The sequence below is a fragment of the Pecten maximus genome, chromosome 6 (genome assembly GCF_902652985.1).
Source record: "Pecten maximus chromosome 6, xPecMax1.1, whole genome shotgun sequence".
In the NCBI taxonomy this organism is placed as follows: Eukaryota; Metazoa; Mollusca; class Bivalvia; order Pectinida; family Pectinidae; genus Pecten; species Pecten maximus.
Window position 1 is genome coordinate 39,410,821 of NC_047020.1, and position 22,336 is coordinate 39,433,156.

Sequence of the window (22,336 nt, forward strand, 5' to 3'; positions counted from 1 at the left end):
TAATTATTTGTGTGAGACCTTCGAACGTCTGTAATATAAACAGCGTTACATTAGAAGCATGGCCGGGTTTCTCAACTACGCCCATATCTAAACATCTCACTTCCATTAAATCAGGGTTGCAGTGGTATTGCGATACTCTAGACTAGGTCAAATTAGATGACCGTTTTAAATCAATAATTGACATAAATGATAAAATAAACATTTATACCGAAAACATAGTTTATTCACAAATATAAATTCAACAAAGGCAAAACATTATAAATAAAACAAATATATGTCGGAACGTAACACGACGTCATGGCGTCTCGACGCGATATTAAGTTTGATGTAGATGTAGGCTCCTTCCATGTAATACATTTTAAGATCAGTGTTAGTCATAGTTTGTTATAACCCAGTTTTATTTAAGTGTTATCGTTGTAAGTATCATTTCATTAAAGCGACTATAGCTGTAAAAATCACAGTCGGAAAATATCACAAGGCGTAATATTTTTAACAAATACTAGTGATGGGAATCGGTTTAAATTTCAACATCGGTGATCGGATAAAATCGGTTAGTGTCAACCAATTGATTTTCGATTATTTTCGATTAGCCTACCGTTACACAATTCTTTAAAAAGATATTACTTTTTCATTACTCCGGAACTGAATAAGCCTATACAGTGTGTACATGTATTATCTTTGAAGAAGAGTTTGTGGCCATTTTGATTTTATATTAGCTTTACTTCAAATAGTTTCGTATCTTAATTTATCTATCATATCGTTTCAACATTATAACCTTTATTGATAAACTGTTATATAAATATACATATTTTTTTGTAATGGACTATAGTTAAACAGCATGATTGGTAAGAAGTTGAAGTTAAGAGTAGAAATACACAGAACTTCCGCTTCTCTTTAGTGAAATTGAAAGTAGAACTTGCACTTCCGGTTTTGAAAACAATCAACGATGTTGACATCTCGTAATCGATCATTGAGAATTGGTTGCCTTTCCGATAAGAAATCGATTATAATCGATAATCGAGACAACACTAACAAATATTTCATAAAATTAAAGTCTCTTCAACCGTGTTTTAAACATCTAAATCGGAAACGGCAATAACATTACCATTCGGTAGGTGGCGCTCGTGTCCACGTGACTCCGTTCGGGTTTCTTCGTGTGGCATTCTTTACAAGCATCAATCGCGATAAACAGTGTTTTAAAAGCCTTAAACATATATTTATAGAATATATTTACAGTATTGGCTCGTGCATCGCTATATCGTAGACCAATTTCACTATTCATAACAATAATCAGCGTTTAATAAGTTTGAATTTTACAGCTATAGTCACTTTAAATTAGGGCTGTGTTAGTATAGTTAATACTTATGATATCACGGAGAGGTATGTATCCACCTCAGTGTCAAAACCTGATATTTCACCAACAGGTCACATGATCGATGTTAGATATTCATAGTTTTATGATGTAACTATTGGACAGTATAACTCACCGATGTTGACGTCATACCGTAAGTCTGAGACTGACGTAATAACAAAGCCACGTCACAAAGTTGATTTAGTTATTGTTAAACAGTCAAAGCATATTGATTGGTTAGTTTTTAGATTGTATCCCAACGCGTGGGAAATCTGCTGTTTCGACTACTTTAAAACATATTATAAATATAAATTCCGTGTTAACTATCATGAATTAATCAGGTTTGAATAACTTTATCCTAGAGAAGTGGCCGTGTCGGGACTCGAACCAACGACCCCTCGCTCATGTAGCCTTTCGTCCTATCACTAGATCACTCAGTCTCCATAAGGCCATTTGAGGTAAGGTTGATTTCATTTTTCTGCGAATCTACTCCGATTTCCTTGTCGTATTCTGGGTTGAGAAGAGGAAATCATGCACAATCTCCCGTTAATGTACTCTTTTTCCAGATTCTTAGGACACTAAACATTCCCGACAGGAATCGAACCCGGGTCCCTTGCGTGATGAAACCGTCTTTACATCCTGATCTAAGGAAGCATAAATATCACGCCCACACAGGGATTCGAACTCTAGGTCGTTTAAAAGTCTGATGCTCTAACGACTGAGATACACGGGCTTCATAAGCCAGTTTCAACTGAATTTGGTTCCTTGAAATATAAATTAGTTTAATATACATATGTTTTGAAGTATGAAAGTTACGATTTTTTAATGAAATAAGTAATAATTAGTAGTCAAATTAGACATATTAGGACTTGTTTACCTTTCTCAGTCTTAATTAAGTCAAATGCATTGATTGACATGCTAACACAGTAAAATTGAAGTACTCTACATTCTTACGATTTTTGGATTTTGTTCTTTAAGGTATTTAAAGAATGGCTTTTAGTTATTATAACAAGAAGTCCAGCACTAGTTTAACATATATTAAATAATCAAAGTATATTTCACAGTTTCATTGGTATACAAAAATATATAATTATTAACGTAGTTCCGAGTGTTGTATAAATGGTGTGATGGAGGGTGACACCATTATTCACGTAACCCATATCTCGGTCCTTGTCCCCGAGGGTCGGATGGGTGGCCGACTGGTCCGATTGAAGAAGGGGAACCTCACACTGTTGTCCCTCGTAATGGGGGTCACACACACATTTTGTTGAATTCTCGAAGTGTTTACAAATCCCCCCGTTTTTGCACACAATATCTTGACATAAATCACGTCTGTGTTCACAATAAACTCCGGAATATCCGTCTGTACATTCACAATTAACGTCCAATGACGTTCCCTTACAAGATCCGCCATTTTGACAATGATGATTGACACATAGGTCGATAGTGTTCCGGCAATCTGGGCCGGAAAATTGGTCGCCGCACGCACATACCGGAAGTTTACTTGTACTATCCAGGAAACACGTGCCGCCATTGTAACATATGAAGTCATCACAGAGATCGACAATAATATCACAGTTATCCCCCTTGTATCCCTCTTCACAGGAACAAGTATATGAATCACTCATATTTAGACATCTCCCTGCAAATTAAAAAATAAATTATTTTATTCAAGCTTTGTTTTGAATTCTAAACTAGCAACGTTGCTTATGGCACCAAGTGCTGTTTACAGAATGTCAGTTATTTCAATATCCGCGGGAAAACTTGTCAGGCTCATCTTTCGAAAACGTCCCTTACTTCAATTTTTCAAAGGATTGTAATGAATAAATCTGAGTTGATATAACTTCCTTAAATTTTGTAATGATTTCCTATGGAACATTTACAGTTATGGAATTTCCCAGAGTTCAGAAAAAATTATGATACTAACCGCAATTGGCCCGAAATAGTTCGGGTATGAAAATGAAAACGAAACACAATAGAGGGTCTAGATAACATATATACTATATACATATAAAAGACGAGTTAATGTTTATAGCTTGCAATGAACTTCCCTATCTAATTCACCTCAAAAATCATTTTATTTATCACAGGAAATGTAATAAAATTTTGATTTCGACTCACCGTTTTTACAAGGGGAGTCGTCACAAGGATTGATATACGTCTCACACCTCTTTCCTATAAATGGCGCCAAGCAATCACACGCGGCGCCGAATTCTTTCATTATGCACGTGCCGTTATTTTTGCACGCGATCTCCTGACACGTGGGGACAGGATTTTCACATCTGACTCCGTGATATTCTGGGGGGCACGTGCATGTAGGTCCAAGATCGCTGTCCTACAATTAAGAATCATCATGATTATTGCGCCGATTATAAAACCAAGCTTCAGGTATCTCAATTTATGATCTCAACATATTATATAGCCATTAAACACAGAGGTATGTTTTCATATCATTTTTTTAATTAAATAATTATTTATGTAGCTGTAACACAGTTGTGTATGTACTATACAAAAATATATGCAATGTATGAATGATGAATCGGTCTCTTGCGTGGGGTTAGTTTATACATCATCTATTATATGCTTTGCCTTTTACGAAAATAAATATATCTTAAACCTAAAAAAAAAGAAAGAAAAAAAATAATAGAGATTTTGACACCTGTTCTCATCCAGCCAATCCTTGCTACCTCGCATTGCTATTGACGATTAATGTTTAACAATAAGAAGGTGCCATACTTCAAGGTTACAGGATCAGCCAATGATAATTGGAAACCTACCTGGCAGTGTCCTCCATGTTCGCAGAATCCTTCATAGCATAGACGATTTTCACAGTGAATTCCTGTAAAGTTGTGCGGACACAAGCAAGTGTAATTGGATGTTAAGTTAAACAGGCAAGTTCCTCCGTTCATACAAGGCTGAGTCTTCATGCAGAAGTTTGTATCTGAAACACAAACGAACGAGAAAGATTAACTTGTTGAAAGGCTAACAATTCCTTAATTTTCATAACATCAGTATAAACCCGCGCGGGAAGCAGGAACCTCTAGAATAATTTGATTTGGTTTGTATTTTTGAAGGACGACATTTCGTGTGCGAGATTTCGTGTAGTGTATGCCTGTATGTTTTGGGAGGCGGCGGTATGCTCGTGTTTGTCTCCTTCTGATAGCGCGAGACTGATGCCGACTTGTAGTGCTATCTCACTGAAGCATACCACCGAATACGACCAGCAGGACATCCCACCCGGTCACATTATACTGCCAAGGGGCGAACCAGTCATCCCACACCCAAGCTTGCAGAGCATTAAGCAGGAGCATCAACTACTATTTGTATAGACTCTGGTGTGTCTCGGCCTCTAGAATGGCTAAATGTTGATACACGAAGAGTTGCAATTATCAATGATTTAAATACTTTGCAGTAAAATTTTTTGCTCTCTTTGACTTCCAATACTTACCGACATTACAGTACTCTCCTCGCCATCCGCCCAGACAAATACACTGAGAAGGCTGTAAGCAGTATCCATTTACACATTTAGGATGGGTCAAACACTGGTCACATGACTCGCCCGTCCATCCCATGATGCACCTATAAGGATAAAAAAGTACTTAACGATGATGCGAAGTTGCAGTATAAGGTTTGCTATTCCTTGGTCTTATTATTGTTATTATTTAAAGGTTTGTCTTCAACAGATTTTTGATCAAAAAAGAATTTTAAAAAAAGAAAGATGCTGATTCGGTTGAGGAATTCCAACCAACTTTGAAGTAATTTACATTCAAACAGCAAAATTTCTATTATCACAAAAGCATTTTACAAACATATTTGTGGCATTAAAGCGACAGTCACGTTTAAAGAATTTTTTTTCGAATTTCCTAAACACTTCCATGCTAGCATAATAGCAATATAAGTTTAAACTGTATTTCATTGATTAATCAATACATTGTACAAGCAACAATTAGTACAACATGAATGTAAACAGTCGGATTCAGAAACAAGTACAATGTACTTATATTAATCTGTCTCAGTATCATTATTTCTGGTAATGATTTTATTTTCAAAAGTTGTTTTTTTTCAATACAGTGACAATAATAGTTCATTCGTACTACATATTAACCCTTCAACTCCAAATTGTCTCTCATACTGTCACGTCTCTCATACCATATTAATTATTAAAAAGGGAGAAGATTTTTAATGACTGCATAAAGAAAGTTAATATATCAATTTATATAACACTGTGTTGCTATAAGGAGGAAAAAGAGGAGAAAAAGAAAGAACATCTCCGTGTTATGACTAATAAGCAAAAGGATAGTACTGAAAAAATGATGCTATAAATAGATTCATTAGTGCAGGGAGGGGGAAAGGAAAGGATGCATGGGTTTAAAAGAAGAAACCTTTGTGAATTTAGCAATACAAGACTTTAGGAGCCGAAATTAGTTGCAATTTAATCTTACGGAGGTACTATAACCAGGTCTGTACACATGGATTGTGAATAATATTATCAAGTTAAACTGTAAGAATGTGATGATAAATATGCTCCAGTTCCTACTTAAAACGTTTAATAAATTTTTGAACGTTATCAAAAATATTTTCATTATACTGATCTGGCATAAAATCAATATTCATGTACAGGTCAAAAAGCCATCCTCTGCAGTTTAAAAATAAAGTACCGTTCTCGTCATAATGTTTTGAATTTTTCAATTGTCATATACCTTTTCTGTATAGGTTACCGTGATTATAAATTGGATAAACAATGGTATAATTAAATCAGATAAATACAAGATAAAGTAAAGCATTGTGCTAATTACTATTATTATCTGTGAAGATTTGTAATGCAGAACAATTATAAACACAAAAGTAAGACAGAACTACGCTTGAAGTGGACAGGAGCAATAGGAGTTATCTCCCTTTACTACATGAAAACTATGCACAGTATTCTGTATTATTAAACTGTTGATCATGGAGAACGTGTCAACATTTTCGTAACAAAATGAAAAGCTGACGAAATGACTGCATTAATGTAAATGTCTTATATTGATTATCTACGTATGGTATATGTTAAAATCATTAATGCATATAGATTAACGTTCTATTCTTGTTGATTTGTATTGATAATTTAATCTTGCTTGTAAAAGGCATTTTAATTGGCTTAGAAATTTATCTTATCAGCAGATAACCTTAAAGTTGACGTCGCCGTTTATAACGTCAATTTTGATTGGCTAATACAGTGCTAATACGGCGTAGTTATTTCTAAGACAAAAGAGTCCATCAATTGATGTAAATTTATAGGGAATTGTGTACGATTAACTTAAATATATTTTTATGTTATGGAGATTTAACACATAAAACCGAAATGAACTCTCATCAGAAACCCTTTTCGCGGGTTTATTTAGCGTACAAACTCGTTTTTTTGTTTGTGTTTTATTTCCATAACATATTGAGGATATTGAATAAAATCCCATTGAATATAACATTTATTTCAAGAGTATGACAGAATATTTCAGGAATAAGAAGCATGATATGTGACGCCTTATCCTAATAACGTTACGCTTGACAACATGACGACGTCATTTTAGATGTGCTGCTCAACGCATTCCATCATTTTATGCTATTACCTGGTAAGTTTTGTTTCCATATCTGTTGTCAACTCAGAGTATTTTATCAACACCTGCTATGTATACTGCAGAAGTACAACAAAATTACCATTGCGGCTAATAGAAAGCGCCGCTCCGATTGGTCAAAAATTCAAAAGTTATATAATCACCGTGAATTCTTATATCACCAGTGCAAAATCTTATACCAAGTTTTCATCAAATTAATATATTCCGATATTTCACTAGTAAAAATATAATTAAAGTGTATATAAATTAATCCTTATTTGACTGAGAATTCCACGACTTAAACAGAAGTCCATTACAGGTCTAGTCACATCACACCCTCGATAACTTACCTACACGTGAAAGGTTCTTCACATATTCCATTTGTCCTGTTACATGTGTCCAGGCAAAGCGCTGCAAATAGGACATATTTCATTAACTACATATATTCATTAACTACATATATTCATTAACTACATATTCATTAACTACATATATTCATTAACCACATATATTCATTAACCACATATATTCATTAACTACATATATTCATTAACTACATATATTCATTAACTACATATTTCTTTAACTACATATTTCATTTACTACATATATTCATTAACCACATATATTCATTAACTACATATATTCATTAACTACATATATTCATTAACCACATATATTCATTAACCACATATATTCATTAACCACATATATTCATTTACTACAATTTCATAGATTACATATTTAATTAACAACATAGTTTAGAAATACATAGTCCATTAACTACATATTTAACTAACTACATAGTTCATTAATTACATGTACAAATTTCGTTAACTACATGTACATATTTAATTAACTACATAGTTCATTAACTTCATATTTCACTAACTAATTATTTCATTAAGTACATATACAACAAGAAGAGTCACGAGGTCAGATTACTTAGTGTGCTGTAATGTCACAAATACACATCAAAGTCCTTTATGATTGAACTACAAGACTTAAGAAATAATTAGATTAAATCAACAACATTACAAGAAATCTAACCGGTGATAGGATTGTATATACTGTGAAAATTATTATAACAAATATATTCATTTGACGATCATTGGGTTCAAAGTTTTTTTTGATAGCACTCCGACACACTAACGTGTGTAACAAGAGGTCACATATATATTATAACAATATGATACATGGCGTACAGTTATACAATCTTACATTATTCTATACAATATATATTTGTGATAATTACTAAGAACATTTAAGAATGGAGGAGCACTGCTTGTAACAGAAATCACTTTAGAATCAATTTACTTAGTTTTTCTGTCAATCTACACATTCTTGTATAAACTTTACGATTAAATATAGTGAACATCCCTTGCATTTTAGATAATTATATTTACATTTGGATATGAACTTAGCGTATTATCTGTACTTCTAATTTGATTATTTACGGAAAACTATCTAAAACCATGATCAATAAATGATCGATACACGCGCATAATAAGTGTGACAGGGTTCCACGTTTTGACGAAACGTAGGTAAAATTGCATCACATTATTGTCACGTGATCTAGAATGAAGTGGACGACCGTAAGTAAAAACTAAATGAAATGCAATATCCAACCCGCTGGTGTTTCTTTCTTGAACAAATACACAATGAGAACGATACAGAATTTATCCTGGCGGGTAGTGTACAGGCGTGGACACATTGTTTACACTGCATTTTCTTTCACGTGAAATGTTTACAGATTGTTCACATATTCTCATTTATAACCCAGCCCTGGAAAGTCTTGATAAAGCCTACCTCTTCGAATCAATTTCAATTCTAACCTGTGTTTAAGTTTGTGAAGAGTATGCTTGTTACCAAATATACATGCAATTAATTGGGAATGACATTTTGCTTTCTTTCTGAGTTGAAAAAATAAACCAGAAATCCAAACAGATAAATGCCATGGTCGACAGAAAACAAAAATAATGGAATTTCGGAAAAAGAAGAAGCCGACGCAAATTGATCATAAACACACACAATGAAACTTCATAAATGGTATATACGTTTGTTCCCGCTGATAGCGACATATTATGCCGTCACCGAACACTGCGAGACACACTTATGTAAGGCGACAAAGGCAGATGTAGATCTTTATCATTTACAAACGCTTATATCAAACGATTACCGTGAGCTGTTTTGGAGTTGATTGGAGCAATACCAGTAAGCACTTATATTTTCCCAAAGACCTCTAAGAGTATATAGATGGTTTTGTTTTGTTTTTGCTTAACGTCCTATTAACAGCCAGGGTCATTTAAGGACGTGCCAGGTTTTGAAGGTGGAGGAAAGCCGGAGTACCCGGAGAAAAACCACCGGCCTTCGGTCAGTACCTGGCAACTGACCCACGTAGGTTTCGAACTCGCAACCCAGAGGTGGAGGGCTAGCGTTAAAGTGTCGGGACACCTGATACAACAGGCCAGTTATATGTTTAATTGTCGGTAAAATATCAGAAATAGCATAACTATGAAATGCGTAATGAACTAGATAGGGTAGACCGGCCCTCTGTCTCTAGAATATTAAAATTATAAATAAAATTGAGCTTTATGATTTTGGTCCCTAGGATATGTCTGATTCCTAAGTTTCAAACTAGGGGCAGATAATTTAGTATAATAATTTATATTGGCAATCCTTTACAAAAAGAACTTAAGGTATGGTGGCCAGTATATAGACAGGGCAGTAACGTTCAAAACAGCCTTAAGCAATAACGTATACGTCGTTTGCCGTCAGCAATGTTACCATGCCAAGTTCCTCATGCCCAAACTGTTTGGGGAAAATTCAAACACCAGACAGCCATTGTTTGGTCTACACCGCCGACATGTTCGTGTAAACTTGACCCAACATGCTGCTTCAATGAAAGGTCGACTGTTCAAACACTCAACCTTTGCTTAATAGTCGTGTACGAATACGTGCCGATATTTCCGTCGGCGTCCTCATGTTTCTTGATTTGATGTCGAAGTTCACTCTCTAATTGCAGACGTTACACCGAGCACCGAGACAAACCCTTTCTTCTATTCTACCACACATTCCCAACATCTCTTTGAAGAGTCACTTAATCTAGCTAGAATATTACAGCAAGAATGAATCAAAACATTAAATATCTAGACATTAAAAAAAACTTGATGTATTTTGAGTTGGAATTACGATATCGATTGCTGGTAGGTGTTTTCTGCCTTTTCCCCCCTCCATTTTAATGAAACTTTTCAGATTTTCAATCATGAAAACAATACATTGATTATTGTTATATCATGTATTGTTTACCTTGTAATACTGACGTAAACGTAGTTCTAACTCAAAATCTACAAAGACTTCGACCAGGAGTTTCGGAAAGGTAAGCGTCAGACATTTTATAACCACTATCTTACCTCGCTGACAGTGTTCTCCCTCCCAGCCAGGTAAGCATATCTTAGTGCCGTTTTCATCACATAGATAATGGCCGAGATTGTCATTCCTAGGTCTGCATAGCGTGTTACATTCAGGCCCATAGTAATTCTCGTCACACAAAACCCGGAAGTTGTAAAATAGGTCAACTGATTCCGAGATCTCCGTTTTCTTCCTCCAAAGAGTAGGTGGATGAGCAGTGTCAATGACCACGGAACGTAATATTCTCTGGGATGGATCTGTGTAGATAAATAGTATCATGGTAAAATGGAGTTTTAAAACCATGAAAATGGCTAATTTTAAGACGATTCGTTGCTTGCCATTCCTTGACTAATTTCTGATTTTTTTTTTATCTATAAAACAACTTTTTGATACTTAGTATATGATAGAAAACTACATATACATAACTGATTACCGAGGATTTACTTGCAGTGGAACATTTATAACATAAATATATCATAGATATACTGTTACATATTGCAATTGGTCCGCACTGGGACTGTTATATTGTATAGTTTTTAAATTTCACGGGGCTAAGATTTCGCGGTTGTCCAAATTAGAAACTAGTTCGCGGGTATAGAATTACATGCAAAACCGGCCTGTTAACAGAATTGCTGCGGCAAATATAGCAAACATAAATCACCCGCAAATATTATCAACTATACAGTAAGAGTTACTATACCCCACGAACATGTTTGACTTTTTACACGTCTTTTATTGCCGCGGGCGTAAAAAACAAACTATTTAATCAAGTTAAATCTGACAGTTAAGACTGTAAATTTTATCACTTTTGCCCCAGCTGAGTATCATTACGAGCAGATATTTCGAAAGATTAAATTTTCATATGTTTTCTAAATATTCATATCCGAAAGGTAATTAGTTTTTCTGAAGCGGACCATACTTGTGTGACGTCACCTATTGTGTTAGGGACTGACCCCAGGGCTCCCCAACCTGGCAGCCTAATAATCTTTGTTTTGGAAAGATAGGTGTTTTGTAAAAAAAAATCTAGAATGATTTTACAATCTCCCTGAAAATGGCAAAAATAAACCCACTAAAATATAAACATTCGCAGTATATGCTATATAGTTTATAGTACAATGTAATACAACCGAGATGAGCTAGAAGAGCGAGTATTCGAACAATAGCATTTATTGTCTGGTAAGGATTGGCTATTCGTTAAACTTTTGTACTGAGGAGATGTATTTTACCTGAAAGTGTTCTGTTGTGGAAAGCGTCATGTAAAACATCTATCACCAGGGTAAACGTTCCCTGAAATACAATAAAAAAAGCATGGGAATATAATATATACAACAATTACAACAAATTTCAGGGTAAGCTTCTTAAAACTGTATGGGTGAATTAGTTAAAACTGTAAGGGTAAGTTAGTTAAAATTGCATGATTAAGTTAGTTAAAATTGTATGGGTAAGCCAGTAACTTAAAACTGTATGGGTAAGCTAGTTAAAACTATATGGGTAAGCTAGTTAAAACTTATATGGGTAAGCTAGTTAAAACTGCGTGGTTAAGCTAGTAAAAACTTTGTTGGTAAGCTAGTTACAACTGTATGGGTAAGCTAGTTAAAACTATATGGGTAAGCTAGTTAAAACTATATGGGTAAGCTAGTTAAAACTGTGGGTATGCTAATTAAAACTGTATTGGTATGCTAGTTAAATCTGCGTGGTTAAGACATTAAAAAACTGTGTGGGTAAGATACTTTAAACTGTGAGCGTTAGTAAAAACTGCACAAGTAAGCTAGTTAAAACTGTGTGAGTAATCAATCTAGTTAAAACAGTATGGGTAAGCCAGTTGAAACTGCAATTTCGATAATAATACCCCTTAAAACTAACGACATTCACAGTAAAACAATGTGAGCAGCATCAAAACTAGGTCACACAGACGGACTGTTACATCAGATTTAACCCCGACGTAGATACAAACTAAACATACTTGTAACTGACATTAACACGTTAGCGAGTTTGGGAATCCCCTTCGCCAGATGTTGTGACATGGCCAATCGCGTTTTAGCCCATGTGATGGAAAAGATCTTGACTGAGATACGTAATAACATCGTTAGTAAGACAATGGATAGGTTTTCAAAATTGCGTCAGAGGTTGGCAGTATTTCATTGATAAACGGATGTAATGCATTCAGCACTGCGGGAAAGGATAAAAAAAGTGACGGAAAAAGAAAGGTTTCATATCATGTCCGATTACTTAACAAGTAAAGAATGAATGGTTTGTACATTCTTTGCCAATCAAACCGTTAACCAGATGTTAGGTAGAGTCCCCACTCCCTTCTGTGTGATAGTCATTATACACATAACTCGACAGACCCTCCCTCTCTGACATGTACTTGATATATGGAAAGTGAAAGTAAGCAGACAGTAAACCAAGATGTAATGATGTTTTACAATATCAAAACAAACGGCTTGTCTTCAACACTCGCTCGTCCTGTCGAAAAAGCCATGTTCGTTTGTCGACAGAGTCTGCACGTGCATAGCTTGGTTCTTTTATTATATATCATTCTCTGAGATGTGTTTTGTACAGATTTGTGCCTCGAGACTGTTATGTTTTACAGCCAAACTCAACGACCCGTTTAACGTCATTCATACCTATCTGGCTTGTCAGGATCAGAAGGGCATGTTGGTGCAAGCTGATTCGAGATAAAACTTTTTGTGACATGTTGGTTGCACCAAAAGAAATTATCATACTGCATTTCTGTCATACGCTGTTTTATCAATGATTACAGAAAAAACAGTTAAGCACACTGAAGGCTTATTTCTATCACTATTTCTTCTCAATACTACACCTTGATATGAATGAACTGAAAAGCAATAGTGACAATTGTATGCAAATAAAATGAAGTTTGATTAAATGTTAACAGTTAATATTACGTGACACGATAAGACATGCGTCTGAAGCCAAACACCGTCTCCTTGAATTAGAATTATCTCTCATCATGCCGCCAATTTTATACGTTTAGTAGAAAAGATGGACACGATTTGACGCGTTATGAAAATATATCTAAATATACATTAAGTAAAGGAAACCTAACTCACACCGTTTCATACTCGATTACAAGAAAAATGAAGAAAGATGAGTGATGTCTGGTTTTACTAGAGTAAGTACGGTGTAGTTAATAATTTTCAAATCCAGTTATAGCTAGTTCTAGGGCTTTGAGTTTCCTGCAACACCGCCTTGTACATTTCGCGTAATATCTTATGACTGCGAATACAGCGAAATTAAATCTCCCGCGAATAGTTTAAGCTATACAGTATGTAAAGACGATTATAAAACTATTAAGACAACTGGTCTAGTTTTACTATTCTGATTTAAAGTACAACGTATCCAAACTAAAGGTTGCTACAACAAAGAATGAGATAAAATCATTGCTTTGTAGCTAGCAACGGAAAGGTTTGTCTTTTTATGAGACATTTAAATGATATGAATTGAAATATATTTCTATGTTTGTAGATCTGTATTTTAGAGCGTACTAAGCGCCGGTTTTTAAAAGATACCGTAGTCTAAACATTGTGCTGTGTAGCGTCTCTGTAACACAATCATTTAAGATATCTAAATATGATATCTTATGGGGCTATATTAATTTGTCTCTTTACCCAGTTTGTTTTCTACAGCAAAACACGGTATTTAGCTCATTATATGCCGGTTGGACTCCTAATACCGGTATTTTAATATTTGGTATATATTTTTGGTTAAGAACAGCTTCACTATCCTTAATACTCCAGAAGGTTATGTTCACGCTCTTTCTCTGCACCATTGGAAAATGTCCTTCCTCGACATTCAAGGAGTTATTTTCACATTCTCTCCGCCCTAGGGATGGAATATACGATGACTTTTGCTCTCTGCATCCCTGGAATATCTTGCTACTTCAGGAGTGATGTTAATATTCGCTTTTTATATCTATAGAATATGTCCATCCTTGATACTTCATTGGTACACACTGTAACATTCACTCTACCACTCTACACCCCTGGAATATGGCCAACCTCTATTCGCCAGGGGTTACGTTCACTTTCGCTCTCTGTACCTCTGGAATATGTCCATTCTCTATACTAAAGGGGTTACGTTAACTTTCCCTCTCTGTACCTCTGGAATATGTCCATCCTCGATACTCTAGGGGTTACGTTCACTTCCATTCTATTCACTCCTTGACCATGCATTGAGAGTTATCTCTAATCACAGCACTTTTATCCGGACATATGTCACTGCAGAAAGTTTTCATCTTACTTTCTCATGACAATTAAGGAGGATGAATTACTGATTGGCAATCCGTAGTTTAACGATATCATGAATGGTATTGTAGGTAGTGCATGTAAAATTAAGTTATCTTTGATTTTTACTTCACTAAGAATTACAGGAGGCAAATAACTTTCAGACATGAGTCCCAAGAAAAAAATATAGAATTGTTTTTACCATGAATTGTTAATGAATACTTTTCTCATTTCAGCCATAGATCAACTGAAAATCAATGTTTCTTTTCATTTGAAAAACATTAGGAACTGAAGTAGGCAGTATAAGTGCCTTTTAACGATAGGACTTCGTAACAAAGAAATGTTATATCTTGATTTTTTTCCACACAATATTCCATATTGATATTTGATCAAGCTGTGTGTCTCACGAGAACAGGAAGGTTATCAAATACTTTTAAGGAAGTCATTACACTTTTGTTTTATATTGATTTAGTTCTCAGTTTGAGATGAATATATTAATTATCCTTTCATATTACAGATTTGGTGTCATTGACCACGCCAGCATAATGTATTGGAAACAGAGAGCTATAATGAAATATTCTCCCAAGGTTTGTAAGTATGTATGTAGAGAAACATGGATTAAGATACTTTTTTAAGAGCCAACGGACCTAGGATGTGGTTATCTTTAGGGGCGAAGACATTTTGAAAGAGGGAGTAGGATAAAAATAGAGAGCATACGTTTAAAACATTGAATCAAACATACCCTAAGACCAAAACCATAAATCTAAATTTTATTTATCATTTTAATATTCTAGAGACAGTGTGCCAGTCTAAACTCCACCATACTACCTCAAGATGATGGGAACTGCTCTAGTGCTCTTTAGCCTAGTGGTAGGGGGTCTGCTTAGACATGTCGCTAGTTCGAGCCCCGAAATATCTTTTATTATTACTTCTTATGACATTGTGACTACAGGACACAGAACGTTCCTGATGATTGTGTTATATATGTACTTCCTAGAACGTTTAGGGCAAACACTCTGACGCAATGATCTTACTAGAGAAGAGCAACAAATGTGGTTAAAAAACAAAACCTATTAAGATATATAGTTTGCACTGATAGTACACATGTTTATCATGACAAAGAAAACCCTACCGAAGCAGATAAACATTTTTGCCGGAATAGTAACTCTGTTGTGTAAGCATGCTGATGTATCATTGTGAAGCACATATCTCGCTTGTCACTCGTTTTTTTGGTGAAATAATTACATTACCACTGTTCACATATACAATCGAGCAAAAAATTTACAAGCAAATGTACTTTTTTCCTGTTTTACTATTACGTAAATGACAGAAAACCACGTTTTAATCAATTTGAAGGTAATATCCAGCTAGCAGTGAATCTTGCTAAGATGTAGGTGGTCCCATATCCCTCTGATAAACATCTTTGCGGGATTCTAATCAGATGGTACACTTGTAGTCTCAGTGCTGAATGTTTATCGCCATTAACTTTACAGCAGACTTATATAATTGTATATAACCCGGTTTACGACAAAACTATAGATTTATAAGTATCCCACAGCGCAGGGCAGAGACAAAGCGTGGCGTAGGCGATAATCCCAGGTGACGTAAGGTTCCACCGATAGTATATAAATATGGTATTATGAATGCCATTCGCGCCATCGTTACTTTTTGCTGCTGTCTGGAATAGCTAAGGGGAAGCGGGGGTTATGAAATAGTTTAAGAAAAGATTAGGGTTTAGGGCGGAATGAACGGAAAGTTTAATTGGGATAGGTAGCGGGCGGATATCTTATAATCCAATCGTGGGGATATGCGAAATTCATCAAATCAGTGAAAACTGGACATTCTAATTGTATTGAATTAAGAATAACTTAAGATCATCTCAACTTAAAGGGGACGGATCATTGACTACATTCCCGTTTCATTGTAAGTTTCCGTTAGAACTAACACTTGTTAAATACTTCCATTTGTATATCGTTACTGAAAATGATTAAGTATAACATGTTGGCTATTCAAATATCACATTTTCGATATATGAATATAACGTTTTCAATTTGAGTAAAACATTTTCGTTTTTTGAGTATAAATATTTCCTTTTTTTGAGCATAACATTTTCGGGTTTAGAGTAAATCATTTCCGCTTTTTGAGTACATTGTCAATCGAGTTAATATTTGCTCAAATCTAGCAGGATTTTAGTGATTTAATGAATTGTTATATTCAATTGTATTTTCAAATGAAGACGTACATTGTATATGCAGTTTTTATTATCATCATTTTGATTCCGACAATCTGTCCTCTGATTGTCAAATTTATTTAAAATCACCCAATTTTGACATTGTTTTATTTTAGTTTATTTCGTGGGTACTCTTTATTCACGAACTAATATGTCCAGAAATTCGTAAGGTACTGAAAATAGCCAGAAACTATTAGTCATTGAGTGGATTTCGTGATGGTTAACAATCTATAGAATCAAGTATGTCAAATGATCGTTTTGGAAAGTTAAGACGTTCAATAATAAGTTTATGCTATTTCAGAGTAAAAATAATACACACATTCTGCGTATTACTATAATCAAGTGTTCTCAAGATGATACCGAACACACAGAACATACATCTTGTAGCACAGTTTAAAACAATATATCACTTGTAAAGTTTTTTTTATTGTTAATCAAGTATTATTTGAAAGGATACCGTTACCGATATATTAATGTTCCTGGAATAAAATGGTATTTCATCACTAGCTCCTACCAGGCACGCCATCTTAAGCCGTATGTTTCCAATTAGTATTTTCAGCAACAAGATTGTATTTCAATCTGATCCCGGAGTTGATTACAAAAGCCAACAGAGATTTATATACATTGGACTACTGCGATAACACGCGCTACCGAACAATTCCGAAACCCAATCAGAGTCTTAATTACAGAATTTTACAAATCTAAATACAGTTATATTTGTGGAATTACACTGTCCTCGATTCTCAAATCATTCCAGTATTTCAACATACCCTAAAATAGAACCGAGTTCCCAGCGTGTCTAGTGAATACATCTGTAGGGTGTGTATACTATCCTTCAAACCATACACGCCAGATGCCCACACATCGCGTTCAGATTGGTAATGTTACAATACTTTGAAAATCAATTAGCTTATTTCTGATATAAATCAGCATGTCGGCTTTTGACGATAAAAGTGAAAGCGAGATAATTTGATGAAATCCGATATGCAAAAAGTTATTTATTTGTATGTTTTTGTAATGTTTATCATTTACAATGGGGCAAAACAAAACCTCTTCAGATTTTTTTTGCGGTCCTGTTTGTGTATGAGTGCTTTGGTGTGATGCTGTTATATTATCGATAGTGAGTAATAAAATATTTCGTCTGCAAAGTCATTTATATGTATTTTTTTTCGTTCTATTAACAGCCATGGTCATTTAAGGACATGCCAGGTTTTGGAGGTGGGGGAAAGCCGGAGTACCCGGAGAATAACCACCGGCCTACGGTCAGTACCTGGCAACTGCCTCACGTAAGTTTCGAACTCGCAACCAAGAGGTGGAGGGCTAGTGTTAAAGTGTTGGGACACCTTAACCACTCGGCCAACGCGGCCCCCATATGTAATATGTGTAAATTAGTTATACGCATGTAAATGTAAATGGGCAAAGTATTTTAATGCTTAAGTTTTATATATAAATACGGCTGTAATTTTAGTCAATATGCGTTAAACTACTTTATGATATAAACATTAAAGTAGTTTTATTGTTTCAATACTTATAACAAAGCTATAACAACAGAGTATATACATGTACATAAGCGAGCTAGATTAATAGTTATTATTTACGAATTGAGATATTTATATTACGATAAGTACTTGTAAATATATTATTGCTAATAAAAATAAATCAAGATAAGGAGACGTTATTCTTCACCAGGGAAAGTTAAGTCAAAATATTGAGATATGGTATTTATTTAATGGCCTCTCTAAGCTTCTGTAGTGTTCTCAGCTTTTAAATCTGGAAACTGTATATGATCGCAAGGACGATTATTTGTTTATTTTCTGTGTTTTGTGCTTGATTTCATTTTGACAATTTGTTGTCGGGATAGGATTGGTATATAAACTAATATTACTTACCGGCCAGCCATAAGAAAATGGTATCTGTAGTGGAAAGTAGTTAAGAACTGCCAGTGCTGTTTCATTAATAGTGTTTCCGCCCAGGACTGGCGTGAAGGTGTGTCCGAACGGACATGATGGAGTTTCCGGTACATCCGTGATGTAGTGAAGAAGGCAAATTGAGAAGAACGTGCGGCACTCCATTGTACACGGAGGACGCTCTTGGTTACCATCGCAACAGCGGCCATTGTCTTTTTGTCCGCGATAGTTGTATATAGCCATGATTGACACTTGGAACATTCCCATGCTGAGCGCCTGAAATAGAACATCAAAGTATGAGGTTTATATATAACACTGCATTAAACTGATAGTAAAAATCTCAGGTGGGAATTACTATAGCTAAAAATAGCATGAAACGGTAACTTCAAAGAAGAATTTCAATTATCTTGAGAAAGGTTTAAAATTTAAAGTATGTGTTGGTTATAAACCTGTATATGCTAACTTGACATCTTGTGACCTTTCTTACATCTATTCTGAGATTACAATATAGGTTTTTGTAACGTTGTTACGTGCTTGTTTTGCTGTTTCAGATTAGACTTTCAATTACACATTCGGGATATTTAGACTCGTTTGAAATGTTATTTTCATTAAAACACCAAATCACCTATCTTCTAGATTTAACATAAATAAGTTTGTTTAGATATAATATGGAATTTATTGAACAAGTTGATGGTTTGATTTGCCGAGAGCCTTGGAATAATGACTCATTTAGGTTAAACCAATTCCATATTATACTTCAAAGAGTGTAAGATAATATTTAGCACATCACCAATATTTGTGAGAAAATAAGCGAACACTTTTTTTATAGCTGGCTAATTTCGACCCAATCGGTAATCACCAAAAACATGTGACGTCATCACGGCGTCATTTATTGATGACATTACATTATTGTTCTTATACGTAGTTTTGGTTTGTGTACATAGTTTTGATTTGTGTATATAATTTTGGTTGGTGTATATAATTTTGGTTTGTGTACATAGTTTTGATTTGTGTATATAATTTTGGTTGGTGTATATAATTTTGGTTTGTGTACATAGTTTTGGTTTGTGTACATAGTTTTGGTTTGTGTAAATAGTTTTGGTTTGTGTAAATAGTTTTGGTTTGTGTATATAGTTTTGGTTGGTGTTTATAGTTTTGGTTGGTGTATATAGTTTAGTTTGTGTATAAAGTTTTGGTTTGTGCAAATAGTGCTTGGTTTGTGTATATATGTTTGGTTGGTGTATATAGTTTAGTTTGTGTATAAAGTTTTGGTTTGTGTATATAGTTTTGATTTGTGAACATAATTTTGATTTGTGTACATAGATTTGGTTTGTGCAAATAGTTTTGTTCTGTGTATATAGTTTTGGTTTGTGTATATAGTTTTGTTCTGTGTATATAGTTTTGGTCTGTGTATATAGTTTTGGTCTGTGTATATAGTTTAGTGTGTATATTGCTTAGTGTGTATACTATATAGTTTGTTCTGTGTATATAGTTTTGGTTTGTGTATATAGTTTGGTTTGTGAATATAGTTTTGGTTTGTGTATATAGTTTGTTCTGTGTATATAGTTTAGTGTGTATACTATATAGTTTAGTGTGTATATTGCTTAGTGTGTATATAGTTTTGGTTTGTGTATATAGTTTTGGTTTGTATATTAGTTTTGGTATGCGTATGCCATTTAGGTTTGTGAAGATCTTTTTGTACAAATGTTTGATGCATGTATATTTTTGTTTGCTAAAGACATGTTTGTGGTCAGGTCTACAGCAGAATCACTTTACCACACACAGAGTCACAGACTTACCTCTAAACATACATGTAAACATCATAAGTTTGTTTTAAGAGTTTTATTCTTATTGCTTCTAAATATTTTACATTCAAAACAGTAACAGACTTAAACTGAAGGAATTGGAAGACAGTAAAACCCCGAAGTGCACTACAAATTAACTTTTAAGTAAGAAAATGATACAGTTTATTCGTATACTTTCTCGTAAACCTGATTTCAACCGTCTGCTTCCGAAATTTAAGAAAGAGAATTGTTTACTTTTTGTATTGCAATTCAAGATGCCGATCTTCATTTCCTAGCTGGAATTAGTTTACCTTCAAGAAGCAGGTTTTTGCAGACAGGTTTTCTGTCTGACAACGCAAAATTTACTTCTACGTCAAGGGCCGTGGGAGCTTGGTTGATGTCTCTGGCTTACAAACGCCCATTGATACAAATACTACACATATCTTTCGTTATTTATTTCAACCATAGTTTGTTGTATTTATCTACATGACGAACAAATGTATATATGTGCTAATTGTAGAATGATTACAAGGCAGAGTTGCGTGAAAATTAATAACCGCGAATAAGGTCTGATTTCGACAACCGCGAAATATTAGCCTAGTAAAATATAACAAGTAGCAGTAATTTATCTTGTACTGTATTTTGATTGTAAAATAAGGGCGTGATAATATGGAACGAACACGAGCGGGTTCTGCAGAGTGTGGATTTACACGAGCGGGTTCTACAGTAGTAATTCAGTATAAATCTGAGTGTGGATTTACACGAGCGGGTTCTACAGTAGTAATTCAGTATATATCTGAGTGTGGATTTACAAGAGCGCGGGTTCTACAGTAGTAATTCAGTATATATCTGAGTGTGGATTTACACGAGCGGGTTCTACAGTAGTAATTCAGTATATATCTGAGTGTGGATTTACAAGAGCGCGTTCTGTAGTAGTAATTCAGTATAAATCTGAGTGTGGATTTTTCCAGTAGTACAAACATGAAACTATACACGCGCGCGGTCTGTGATAGTAGTGTTTGCTGTAATACAAAAGTACGAAACTAAGCATGAGAGAGTTCTGTTAAAGCGATGTTTTCAGCTCTACATAACTAACGACATGCTGTTCCTATCTTTCGACATCAGGAAAAATCATTGAGTAAAAAATTAAGTACATCTAGCAAACGGAGGGTGATATGACAGGTCGTTCCGTAATAAATTCCTCACCAAATTGAGCTATGCATGGCAGTTTCTTATCAAAACAATTCAAATGAGTAAACTGTTGTTTATAGAGATCAGATCTGTACGGATTACTAAAACTTGATTTATATTTCTAATTCAAAAAAAGATATATACATATGAATACTGCAAATGTATTAATTTTCGTGTACTTTTATTTCAGCGGATTACCGAATTAAAATAACTAGCGGCATGATGTGCTGGTGTTGCCTCAATAGTTTGCATAGAAAACAATATACAAAAATTACAATTACCGAAATCATAATTTAGCGGAATGCTTCTAGCGTTGAAATCGCTAAAATGTAATCACTGAAGTATATGTGTCTACAGTATGTAACGTCTCAAAATCGTCATCCAACGGATTGGGGTATTCTTTAACGTGTTATCAACGGTCAAGGTCATTTAAGGACGACGCATCCGACGTTCAAATTAGAGGAAAACAAATTATATTGTATCAACAATGAGTCTTAAAAATGAAACGAAACAAATATAGGTCAACTTAATTTTATCTTGTTCTGGCTGAATATGTCAGAAACTATAACAGCTCTGGGTGTGAGAATCCTAAAAGTGTAGACTGGAAACAAGCTCGGTTTGGACAAT

General features: G+C 34.6%; 1 protein-coding gene across 1 annotated transcript in view; it reads right to left on the reverse strand.

Annotated features, from left to right (window-relative positions):
* Window positions 1-205: 205 nt before the first annotated feature.
* The window catches only part of LOC117329752 (delta-like protein 1), a 58,093-nt gene continuing 35,962 nt past the window's right edge, over window positions 206-22,336 (reverse strand). The window contains exons 4-11 of the mRNA XM_033887875.1: window positions 18,717-19,010; window positions 11,577-11,637; window positions 10,353-10,607; window positions 7,290-7,350; window positions 4,800-4,930; window positions 4,129-4,292; window positions 3,473-3,686; window positions 206-2,993 (exon numbers count right to left, since the gene is read on the reverse strand). Coding sequence (XP_033743766.1) covers window positions 2,410-2,993; window positions 3,473-3,686; window positions 4,129-4,292; window positions 4,800-4,930; window positions 7,290-7,350; window positions 10,353-10,607; window positions 11,577-11,637; window positions 18,717-19,010 — 1,764 coding nt within the window. The 3' untranslated portion in view covers window positions 206-2,409. The remainder of the gene's footprint in view (window positions 2,994-3,472; window positions 3,687-4,128; window positions 4,293-4,799; window positions 4,931-7,289; window positions 7,351-10,352; window positions 10,608-11,576; window positions 11,638-18,716; window positions 19,011-22,336) is intronic.